This window comes from Apostichopus japonicus, chromosome 2, assembly GCF_037975245.1.
Source record: "Apostichopus japonicus isolate 1M-3 chromosome 2, ASM3797524v1, whole genome shotgun sequence".
NCBI classification, from domain to species: Eukaryota; Metazoa; Echinodermata; class Holothuroidea; order Aspidochirotida; family Stichopodidae; genus Apostichopus; species Apostichopus japonicus.
This window is the reverse complement of record NC_092562.1, coordinates 13842735-13855661: the sequence shown is the minus strand read 5'-3', so window position 1 is coordinate 13855661 and position 12927 is coordinate 13842735. Positions and strand designations below refer to the sequence as shown.

General features: G+C 35.8%; 1 protein-coding gene across 2 annotated transcripts in view; it reads right to left on the bottom strand.

Moving 5' to 3' along the window:
- Nucleotides 1-617: 617 nt before the first annotated feature.
- LOC139978947 (uncharacterized) overlaps nucleotides 618-12927 on the bottom strand; it is a 43767-nt gene continuing 31457 nt past the window's right edge. Inside the window, exons 3-6 of one of the 2 annotated variants that reach the window (XM_071989536.1) lie at nucleotides 6672-6959; nucleotides 5922-5993; nucleotides 5700-5792; nucleotides 618-4680 (exon numbers count right to left, since the gene is read on the bottom strand). In XM_071989536.1, the coding sequence (XP_071845637.1) occupies nucleotides 4475-4680; nucleotides 5700-5792; nucleotides 5922-5993; nucleotides 6672-6816 (516 nt within the window). In that variant the 5' untranslated portion in view covers nucleotides 6817-6959 and the 3' untranslated portion in view covers nucleotides 618-4474. Of the gene's footprint in view, nucleotides 4681-5699; nucleotides 5793-5921; nucleotides 5994-6671; nucleotides 7408-12927 lie in introns of those variants that run through there. The other variant, XM_071989545.1, reaches the window with a different exon arrangement.

Here is a 12927-nt window from a genome sequence, read left to right as displayed (position 1 = left end):
ATCAACTCCAAATAGTAACTTCTTTTTGCTTCATCATAAATACATAGTACTAGTTTCAGAATAAAAGGTTCAGAAATGGAGCGGCTGCAAAATTGTTTTAGACTCAGAAAACCACATAGAAATAATAACAGTTAACTTTGTTACATTAAACACTTTTACAGTGTTGCAAACACAGTGTTGCAAAGTGAATCTTGAATTAACATTAATAGCTTAGCAGCTCAACACATTTGAGAGATAGAAAGATGACAACAAAGCATTAAAGAAGTGGTAACTACTTTGCACACATGTTAAATATATTTCAATTATATATTCAATTATGTTCAATAAAAACCAAAATAACTGATAATAGCAAATACAAACAAGTGATAACTAATAATAACCATAATAACAAATGTGAAAACATTGTACTCTTTGTGTTACAGGGGAAAATGAAGCAAAATACAGCAATACCTGTGTTTTCTATAAGTGAAGCTGGCATTGCCAATGTAGGAAAATACTCTGGACTTTGTTATTTTGTACAAAAATAATGGAAAGCATATGCTTATGTTCAATGCCGAACTGTGTATTCTCCTATAATGCTCGTTTCCCCCACCCCCCACTCCCACATCACCCATTATCAGACACGATTTTGATCTTTTCTGCCAAAAAATTGTAGCAGAAAGTGTACTCAGTGAATACCTAACTGTGTATTCTCGGATAATGATAATGATAAGCTGGCATTGTCACTCTAGGAAACTACTTTGGACTTTGTTATTTTGTACAAAAATAATGGAAAGCATATATGCTTATGTTCAATACAGAACTGTGTATTTTCTAAAATGCTCGTGTCCCCCACCCTCCTCCCCAAAGATAGTGGAATATGCTCAATGCAAAATTATAATCTCCAATAATGCCAATGCACAATGATGATGGAATGCATATAAGCTTAATGCATTACTGTATATTCTCCTATAATGATCTTGCCCCTACCTACGCACAATTAGATACACTTTTGGACTTTGTTTCTGAAAAAATTATATTCTCCAATAATGCCAATGCAGCTAGCATTGAAACTCCAGGAAAATACTTTAGACTTTGTCATTTGTACAAAGATGGTGGAGTTTGCTCAATGCATAACTGTTTATTCTCCTATAATGCTCGTGCCCCCACCTACGCACAATTAGATACACTTTTGGACTTTTTTTCTGAATTAAAATTATATTCTCCATTATTGCCAGTGCAGCTGGAATTGCCACTCTAGGAAAATACTCTGGACTTTGTCATTTTGTACAAAGATGGTGGAATATGCTCAATGCATAACTGTTTATTCTCCTATAATGATCGTGCCCCCACCTACGCACAATTAGATACACTTTTGGACTTTTTTTCCAAAAAAAATTATATTCTCCAATAATGGTAGTGCAGCTGGCATTGTCACTCTAGGAAAATACTTTGGAATTTTGCCATTTTGTACAAAGATGGTGGAATATGCTCAATGCATTACTGTTTATTCTCCTATAATGCTCGTGCCCCTACCTACGCACAATTAGATACACTTTTGGACTTTTTTTCTGAATTAAAATTATATTCTCCATTATTGCCAGTGCAGCTGGTACTGCCACTCTAGGAAAATACTCTGGACTTTGTCATTTTGTACAAAGATGGTGGAATATGCTCAATGCATAACTGTTTATTCTCCTATAATGCCCCCACCTACACACAATCAGATACACTTTTGGACTTTATTTCTGAAGAAAAAAAAATTATAATATCCAATATTGCCAATGCACAATGATGATGGAATGCAAATAAGCTTAATGCATTACTGTATATTCTCCTATAATGATCGTGCCCCCACCTACGCACAATTAGATACACTTTTGGACTTTTTTTCCAAAAAATTATATTCTCCAATAATGGTAGTGCAGCTGGCATTGTCACTCTAGGAAAATACTTTGGAATTTTGTCATTTGTACAAAGATGGTGGAATATGCTCAATGCATAACTGTTTATTCTCCTATAATGCTCGTGCCCCACCTACGCACAATTAGATACACTTTTGGACTTTTTTTCTGAATTAAAATTATATTCTCCATTATTGCCAGTGCAGCTGGTATTGCCACTCTAGGAAAATACTCTGGGACTTTGTCATTTTGTACAAAGATGGTGAAATATGCTCAATGCATAACTGTTTATTCTCATATAATGCTCGAGCCCCCACCCACACACAATCACATACACTTTTGGACTTTGTTTCTGAAAAAAACTATATTCTCCAATAATGCCAATGCAGTTGGCATTGCCACTCTAGGAAAATACTCTGGACTTTATCATTTGTACAAAGATGGTGGAATATGCTCAATGCATAACTGTATATTCTTCTATAATGCTCGTGCCCCCACCTACACACAATTAGATACACTTTTGGACTTTTATTCTGAAAACAAAAAATTATATTCTCCAATAATGCCATGCAGCTGGCATTGCCACTCTAGGAAAATACTTTGGAATTTTGTCATTTTGTACAAAGATGGTGGAATATGCTCAATGCATAACTGTTTATTCTCATATAATGCTCGAGCCCCCACCCACACACAATCACATACACTTTTGGACTTTGTTTCTGAAAAAAACTATATTCTCCAATAATGCCAATGCAGTTGGCATTGCCACTCTAGGAAAATACTCTGGACTTTATCATTTGTACAAAGATGGTGGAATATGCTCAATGCATAACTGTATATTCTCCTATAATGCTCGTGCCCCCACCTACACACAATTAGATACACTTTTGGACTTTTATTCTGAAAACAAAAAATTATATTCTCCAATAATGCCATGCAGCTGGCATTGCCACTCTAGGAAAATACTTTGGAATTTTGTCATTTTGTACAAAGATGGTGGAATATGCTCAATGCATAACTGTTTATTCTCCTATCATAACGTTAGTGCCCCCACCTACACACAATCAGATACACTTTTGGACTTTATTTCTGAGAAAAAAAAAATTATAATCTCCAATAATGCCAATGCACAATGATGATGGAATGCATATGGAATGTATTACTGGATATTCTCCTATAATGATCGTGCCCCCACCCACACACAATCAGATACACTTTTGGACTTTGTTTCTGAAAAAATTATATTCTCCAATAATGCCAATGCAGCTAGCATTGAAACTCCAGGAAAATACTTTAGACTTTGTCATTTGTACAAAAATAATGGAAAGTGTATATGCTCTTGTTTATGTTAAATAGTTTAGTTTAGAGACCCAAAGATGAAGAAGCCTGACATTAGCTTATTTGAGGCCATGTATACGTGTTAGATCGTGGACGAACACCGGCTTATTTCAAGCCTTCTCTTTACGATAAGTGTTCAAAGGATAACGAGGCAGGTGTGTGATTTTGCTCCCATTCCTGCTACCGGGACCGCCATTTAATGTCCCCGTCCTACGGACTACAGTGTATACCCCAGCATCTGACCACTGTCTCAAATACTGAGGTAGGCAAAGGCACCCTATTTGACATCAATGCAGTGCTGCCATGACAAACAAAGTTGTTTCAAAACCAAATGCACAACTGTGTATTGTTCTATATACCCCCACTCCCCACAACCTGCTATCAGATACAATTCTGGCCATTTTTTCCCTGCAAAAACAAAAGTGCAGCAGAAAGTGTACTCAGTGAATACCTAACTGTGTATTCTCTAATAATTTATCAATCTATCAGACACACTTCTGGACTTTTTTTCTGAACAAAAAATTGTAGCAGAAAGTGTACTCAGAATATGCACTATTCTCTAATAATGCCAGTGCAGCTGGCATTGCCACTTTATGAAAATATGCTGGACTTTTGTCATTTTGTAAAAAGATGGTGGAATGTGTATATGCCTAATGCATTAAACTGTATATTCTCCTATAATGCTTGTGTTTTCTATAAGTGAAGCTGGCATAGCCAGTCTAGGTATGTATACTTCAGATTAGACACACTTTTGGACTTTTTTCTGTAGCAAAAAATGGAACAGAAAGTGTACTCAGTAAAAAACCTTACTGTGTATTCTATAATAATGCCAGAGAAGCTGGCATTGCCAATCTAGGAAATTACTCTGGACTTTGTCATTTTGTACAAATATGGTGGAATGTGTATATGCTTAATGCATAACTGTATATTCTCTGTACTCAGTATTCTCTAATAATGCCAGTGCAGCTGGCATTGCCACTTTATGAAAATACGCTGGACTTTTGTCATTTTGTAATAATGCTTGTCCCCAATTTTGTATAATACTTGTCCCCAATGTCCCCGCCCCCCCCCCCCTCCACAAACTCTCAGACACAATTCTGGACTATTTTCTCAACAGAAAAAATGTAGCAGAAAGATAGCAGATATTGTACTCAAAAAGTGTACTCAGTATTCTCTAATAAACCATTGCCACTCTAGGAAAGTACTTATACTTTGGCATCTACACAAAGCCAAAAAATTAAAAAATGTGGCGTCTAAATGCTTGGCAGTTTTAATGATGATGAAATGTTTCTAATGCAATCCTTAATGTTTTTCCAGGTCCTTCCTGAAAAATTGGCTGGATAATTTTCCATGCATACTAAAATCTTATCCTTTCCAGGAAGGGTCCCTCTCTTGATGTATTTCTTGAAGTGTTTAGTTAAAATATCCTTGTCTTCTTCTGGCCACTTTCTTGGAATGCCTTTTAAAGAGAGAAATGCAAAAATACAGGAAAACTAAGTCACTTCATTTATCAATATAATTGTTATTTTCAAAATTAGACAGTGACTCAAGGTCGAAAATTTTTGTGGCATTGCAAAAAACATAAATGGATAACTTCTATCAGTCATGCAACATACCAAAATAAATTCCTTGACTCTTTGAGATATTAATATTTTCATACTGTATACTCATCAATTTCAGAAGGTGGAATTCATAGTTTATGACACATTCCTGTCAGAAACAACACATGAAGTGGCTAGGACGCATATGATAGACTATTCTCTTATCAAAGGACAAGATAACAATTTAAACTTAACAAGGACATGTCTTAGTAAGTATGCAGTATCTATATAATACTTGAAGACAAGAAATATATCAATATTTAGATAATAGAAGTTTGCAACTTTCTGCATCCTTTTGTATGATTTTCACAACCTCATTGACCTCACAATGCCATAACGTCATACAAAAGAAGAAATCTAACTTCAAATGGTGAAATTAAAGGAAAAAAGTTAGAACTTTCAACATTGTCTCAAAGAAATTTTCTGAAAAAGAATTGCTGAATATCTTAGTTTGCTTTTTTGTGATTGATACATGTAGAAAACTTGATGGACATGTCACAAGGGTGGAAAATGGCGACAAAATGCAAAAAGCTGCTTAAAGTTTGCTACAAAGGAGCTAACCACTCTTCAAAAAGCAGGACATATATAGAAAAATAAATGTACTTAAAATAAGTTTGTTTCAATCGACTATCACCAACCATAGCAAATTTTATGCCTCAAGTTTAAGTATTTTGTTATGAAACTAGGCTTTGCTAGTGCTTCTCAATTTGTGTTTCCAAGATGAGCATTTGGAAAGTTAGTTAGTTATTCTCATTTTTTCTCCATCACCAGGTGAGAAAGAAATCCATAAACATACAAAGTACGCAGACAGTCCATCTGTCTACTCAGTAGCCTTCATCACTCAATATACATCAAAGCCACAACTAACATTTCTTACCGGAAGTGTTTTTTGGTTTCCTTTCTGTTTTTGAGGTACTTGGCTGAGCATCCTTAGCTCTATAACACATCTGTTCAGAATGTTCAGGAATTTCTGTAAAACAGAAATAAAATTATGCATTACATTTACAGCAGCACACATAAAACTAATACACATCAAAACTTTGATTCATTCAATGAAGTAGGTCTTTAGATCAAAGCCACAACAAGTGACATTTCTCACCTGAAGTCATTTTATCCATCTTTTCATTCTGCTCAATTGTTTCACCTTCCTCCTCCAAGACCTGAGTAAGTTCTGTAGAGGAAAAAGTTTTTTCTATGAAATTAGCTCAGCAACCTACATAACACTCAGAAAGTAACATGATTTCTCATAAAATGTAAGGATTGTTTTATACAAGATTTGGAAGACCCTAACTAATGTTATAAGAGTTGTTAAGTATGTCATACTTAGTAGACTAATTGGTTCACTGCCCTCATTCTTTAAAATTTACCCAGCTATCATATTAGCAAACTTTGAATCCAGTAGTACATCAACAGTAATTGATCCAAACATAAATGTTAGGCAAACTTAAGATGCACTTATGAACATGCTTTTTTTTTTATATATACATTTTCCACACAAACAACAAATTCAACCCGCAGCTACCATCTATATTGCAGTTTAGTGACTTGAATCTAGAGAATGAAGGATATGTCTTTAAAAACTAATGACCCAAGGTACAGACTAGTATCAGAAATACATTCTTAAATAGGTGGTGTCATCTTCAAAGATCTGTAGTACAAAATGCCCCAGCATTGTCAGCAGACTTTGCATGATGTCACTTTTATTTCATTTTTTGTTTTGGTGCATTTCATCTGCGAGTCAAAATCTACACATATACGATAGTTGTGCAGTAGTTCTGCTCTCCTACGTGCGTTGATTTATTTATACAGCCCAGCCATCTCATTGCAGTTTTAACTTCTGTAAACATACCTATTTCGTCCAACGAGATCTCGTCTAAGGTCCTCCCAACAAAATTTGAAGACTTGCCCGAGTCGACTGCCATGAGTAGTTTTGCTACTTTTGCCTTTTCTAGGGTGCTGCTTGGAAGCCTATAATGTTGATGGTGAACAGCCATAGAATGGCCCAAGTGCTCAGCAAGCCATTGAGCTTGGTGCTCCCCCAGGGCAAACACTTGTACCTCACTTCAAAGCCTTCCTTATCGCACTTTAGTCCAACATGATGGAAGCAGTCCTGTTGTGGGGTGATCCTTTTATGAAACTACACAAAAAGAGATAACATCACAAAACATATAACATCATGAAAACACATGCAGTGACTTTGAAAGCAGTTAAAAGCAGAAGCAAAATGATGTTTTAGACATCCTAACCTGAAATAAACCTATACATACGTCACCCGATACTGGCTCCATGTAGTTCCAAGTAGCTAGCTCATCTTTTAAGTGAGAAGTACTGAAATAATGTAAGAAATGCCACTTCAACTAAAATTACAGAAATGTCCAATGGGCATTTCCATGAAAAAGTGGACATGGGCTCAAAATATAAAATCTGCAATCACATTTTGTCATTGGTTAAATGTTGTTGCAAACATATCCAAGTTTGTGGAATCAATATGATACCTTCCTAAATATTGATTGAATTTTAGAAATTTGCATATGAAGTGAAAGGATGCTGTAATGCAAATTTTGTGCACAAATTATTAACAGATTTGTTTTTGTTCTCCTAAGAAATTAAATGGTATTACTCAACTGATTTGTACATTTATTGCTTACATAGTGCACTAACTTCAGATATCACTACCAACCTTTTGAATATATAATCAAAAATAATATATTTTTTGCTTTATTCAAACCTCTATGTACTGTAGCTGATGTAACATGAGTTATTGAAATTATTATTTTTTCCCCATACATCAAATATGACACTATTAAAAATCTCATAATTGGATTTTGGTTTCTACTCATCACCCCGAAATGTGAAACAAGTAAAGAAATGTTGTGCACCCCACTATGTTAAGTAGGGTAGGTGATGCAAATGGTAACGTGAGTTACCATGTTACATGAGTTACCATACAGTATTATCATGCTTATAATGTCAGTGTAGTAGACAATTATGCTACCAAGGTATAACTCAAAAGTAAAACTTAAAAACCAAAAGTAGTGAACAACCGTGATCATTTCAAGTTTTCTACGGAGTTGTTGAGAAATGGACAATAATTCATTCCCAATGAATTATGGCTTAAAACTGTAAATATGTTGTTGAAGTTCAGTTAGTTTTTATCAGAGTCAAGATTTGAGAACTCAAATTTGAATTGGTGGTTTTCACTGTTTAATAATCATTGTTAATATTAGTGTTCACAAGGGTCCAAAAATCAGGAACCAGGTACCCGAGAGCCATTACCCATCGAGTCTCTGGCAAAAAAATTACCCTTGTGTATCGCGATTTTCAAGAAACTACATATTGGATGCTATACTAAATGAATTATATTCTCCACTGACAATGTTTTCATGTTCAAATAGGTGTAAGATTGTAAGATTAGACCTATATAAAACCTTCCTCAGCAATTTCTATTTGCTTGTTTCTTTCATTAACTTTTTAATAAATTAACATCACTACTAACATCGCACTGCCGTCGCTGCTTATGTTTGCTGTCCCATATAAATATCCAATTGAGCTCTTAAACAGTTTTTACCACTACTATCTAATATGCAGGCCCAGGGTTCGCATTAGCCGCGCGATTGCGTGATTCCCGCAGTTTGATCGTATTTGGAATAACAATTAGTTAAAAACCACTTGCGATTATTACTATTTTTTAGTTATCCCGTCTATAATCCATTAATAACATCTGGTAAATGTCAGTCTTTCCATTTATGAAATAAATGAATGAAAAAATAATAATTGTAAAAATTCTTTCAATTTCTTCCACATGGTAGCCTAACACCTCATTAAGTCAATCGGGTAATCTAGCCTAACCATCTGTTTATTTGCTGAAATTGTGACACAGTTATGAGATATCTATGGAATACTTATATTATTGCTATTATCTTTGACCACATGGTAGCCTAACACCACACTAAGTCAATGGGAAAATCTTGCATAACCATCGGTATGCAAAAAAAAATGTCACACTTTGCATAGGATTCGGGTAATAAGTTAGGAACCAGGTAGTATCACGACGGGTGGGTACCCGGATACCCCTTGCAAACACTAGTTAATGTGCGTGTAAATGTCTTACAATTTAACCCTTTCGTATGCTAAAAGGAATTTTGATTTTGGTACATTAAGCTAGGCCAGATATAAGAAACGGGGGCTGCTAATGCTGTTAGACAGTGTTAGACATAGTAACCCATAACCATATAGATACATCCAACATGAAATATTCCTCAATACTATCACAGGGCCTATTTAACCTCGCCACTTGCAATTTAACAAACTTTATCATTGATGTCAATTGTTTTGGCCATTTCCTCCACTGTTCATTGGCTCTACTGTTGAATGATATGGAGCACTGCAGTGATTCCTACATAATATGAAACTGCAAATAAGTTAATAACAGTTACACTGTGTTACAAAGTGAACACAAGAAGTAATTTTATTAAAGCTTGAAACTGTTACATAAAAGTTAGTAAGATTGAATTGTGTCAGCAACTTATTTTTTATTAACTGTTATGCGTGGACAAATTGTAACGTGAGTTACCGTGTCTTGCATCATTTTTATGCAACTGGACAATGATATAGGAATTTTTTGGCAACCTATATGTTTACTATAGTACGTAAGGTATAACTACCAAATTTCACTTGTCTTAGAGTTCACTTAGTATGAGGACACTTTTTAAGTAAAATTTGTTTACCAGTTTTGGCACTTTTAGATATGTACGTGAGTTACCGACTCAATTTTCCCTATACAATCTACATGAAGCAAATTTTTGATTTTTTTTTTTTTTTTTTTACTTAGGTATGCCGTCAGCATTGTGGTAACTACTATAGAAGAAGTAATGTTGTGTTAGTACAATATATGGTACAAAGAGAAGACGAAAAACATCAAAAATTAATGTGAGTTACCGTGGAAATGCAAAACTTGACAAAAAATGTTAGTTTATGACTAACTCAAAAAACAAATAAGATAAAACAACAAGAGCAGCAATATCTCAAAGACAACGGTACTTAGCCGTGTGTTAAAGGTTAATAACCACTGTGGTTTCTCAAGTTCTGTAATAGTAATATGCATGATACCAAGTTTAATATAACCATCATGTAATGTACCTGTTAAAATCTAACTTAAATTTGCAGTTCTACAATTTGCATATTCACACATTTGACCCTGTGAGGCTGTGACCCCGTTAATAAATATGATATACAAGGAACCAAAACATTTAAGGTCTGATACAATGCTACCAGTGAAATAAACTTCTCTTCTTTAGACTGTACTGAGAGTTTCACATTTTAATCAGATAACTTGACTATCTATAAAGCAGACTGTATGTGCTAATACCATGGAAGCGCTACAGTAATACAATGTACCTGGCAGTTAACAAACCTTTGAAGTCAAAACTAAAAGAAACCCTCCCCCCAACATGACCCCCCAAAAAAGTAAATGGTTTATTCATAAAGTGCCCATTTGTTGTGAATAAAATGAGACTACTGGTCTAACCAGGGAGTTGTCCATAACAACTCCCTGGACAGAGCATGAATTTTCTCTATGCAGACTCTTTCCAAATGCATAAGCTTTATCACTGTGCAAATGGGTTACAGTACATGCTTGTAGTGATACCATATGCATTCCTCCTCTCTAGTGACTGTTCCCAGTAGCAAGACATATGATCCCATCCAGCTCTCACATAGGCCTATGGTCTTCTTGTAATGACTATACACAGTGAATTCATGAGAGTTCAATCTGGCTGTAAGGCATGTTTATAAATGAAATCTGATACATTCCTTTCGAAGTTCCAAAGAAAACAAGTGCACTATTTCCATGGTTTCTTCCTTATAAGATGGGAGTATACTGTTGTCTACATTATAACTACCAAATGGGAAAATTTCCTGTTCATACTAGAATTGCCTTTCCCATGGATAGTTTGAATGCACCAAGTAACTTCACTGACACAAACTACTTGTAAGGCCTGTAATGATAAATATTTTCTGTAAGTTAAGTCCAATTATGCATTTTATTGTAAAATAACCTCACAAGGAAACCAAATTGTCTTTTATTTCTTTGCAATGTCACACCTTCACATTGATGAAATTTTGAAATAACAATTAAACCCAAATAGGCCAAAAGCCTGTCCCATATGATTTCACCCCATTTAGCCCAGAAGGTTTGACCCCTTAAAGTTACTTAGACCATCTAGGTCATTCACAAAAAAATTGTCAGCTCAACCCCAGTGGTCGGGTTCGGACCCCAGACCCCCTGAAAAAGACCCCCCGGGCAGGTTAATTTCACCCCATCTAGCCCATGGACCAAACTTTGTCAGAAGGAAGTAGTATGGTTGTACATTACAAAAAAGGCAAAACTGACAAAATTCCTGGTCGGGAAGGGGTTGTCAGACACCCCACTAAGTCACCCCCAGTCGGGTTGATTTCACCCCATCTAGCCCATGGACCAAACTTTGGCAAAAGGAAGTAGCATGGTAGTATGTTACAAAAATGGAAAAACTGACAAACTTGTTGGTCGGGAAGGTGATGTCAGACCCCCACAAAGTTAACCCTGACCCACCCCCCAAAAGGCGGGTTGATTTCACCCCATCTAGCCCATGGACCAAACTTTGTCAGAAGGAAGTAGTATGGCTGTACATTACAAAAAAGGCAAAACTGACAAAATTCCTGGTCGGGAAGGGGTTGTCAGACCCCCCACTAAGTCACCCCAGTCGGGTTGATTTCACCCCATCTAGCCCATGGATCAAACTTTGTCAGAAGGAAGTAGTATGGCTGTACATTACAAAAAAGGCAAAACTGACAAAATTCCTGGTCAGGAAGGGGTTGTCAGACCCCCCACTAGGTTACCCCCAGTCGGGTTGATTTCACCCCATCTAGCCCATGGACCAAACTTTGGCAAAACCAAACTTTGTCAAAAGTTAGTAGTATGGATGTACATTACAAAAAGTAAAACTGACAAAATTCCCTGTCGGGGAGGTGTTGTCAGACCCCAACAAATGTCACCCTCACCCACTCCAAAAGGCAGGTTGATTTCACCCCATCTTAGCCCACAGACTTAACTTTGTCGAAAGGAATTAGTATGTCTGTACATTAAAATAAAGGAAAATCTGACAAAATTGCTGGTCGGGAAGGGGTTTTCGGAAGGTAAAGCTTACCAGTTACAGGATTTTCGACAGATAAACCGCAGTTATGAAGCCCCGATCAAGATTGATTTGCCAAATTTGGGTTCAAAATGTGAAAATTATTAGATATAAAAATAAAGGGAAATCCAGATATCTGATTTTTCAGACAAGTAGTGTCTGCACGATTTGAATAATGCACTTATTTTCCAGCATTCTCGTCTGGAACACAACTTTTTTGGGGTGGTCTGAAAGGGGAAGGGTACACCCGCCACAACACCCCCTAAATCAGACACTAAATACAGATCAAATAGTTGAAATATGCTCTTGGTTTTTTTTTTTTTTTTTTTTTGTGGGGGGGGGGGCGAATACTGCCTTTTCACCTATGATGTAAATCAAATTAAACTTCCAGATTTTGTAAATATTCCTTGATTTCAACCAAATAATCTTTATACTGGCATATGTTACCAATTGTAGGTTTAAAAAGAAACAATATGAGTACTTAATTATTGGTTGCAATAGTACAATGTGAGCTACTATAGAAATCTAACCCATAGGATATATATTTAAGGAAATGCCAAAAATGAAATGAAAACAATTGCACAAGGAAAGTATGCATTCGTTACACAAAAACAGCTGAAGCAGGGGAGGGGGGGGGGCAGCTTCAATAATATAATTGAGTGGTCAAGCCTCCCCCCCCCCAAATAAACTTCTTTGATTAACCAATTATATACCTGTCATATCTATAACTATTTGAAAAGGCTTCAGAAATTAGAAGAATGTTCCAATAATGATATCTAATATGCCAAAGGGTCCCCAATATTTTTTTGTTCCACCTCTGCTGTAACACCATATATTATGGGACCAAGCAGATAACTGGGTTGCAGGCCATTAACTATAGCAGGTCTTATTTTTTACATGAATAAAACATGGGAATAGAGCAATTTGGTGAAAGTG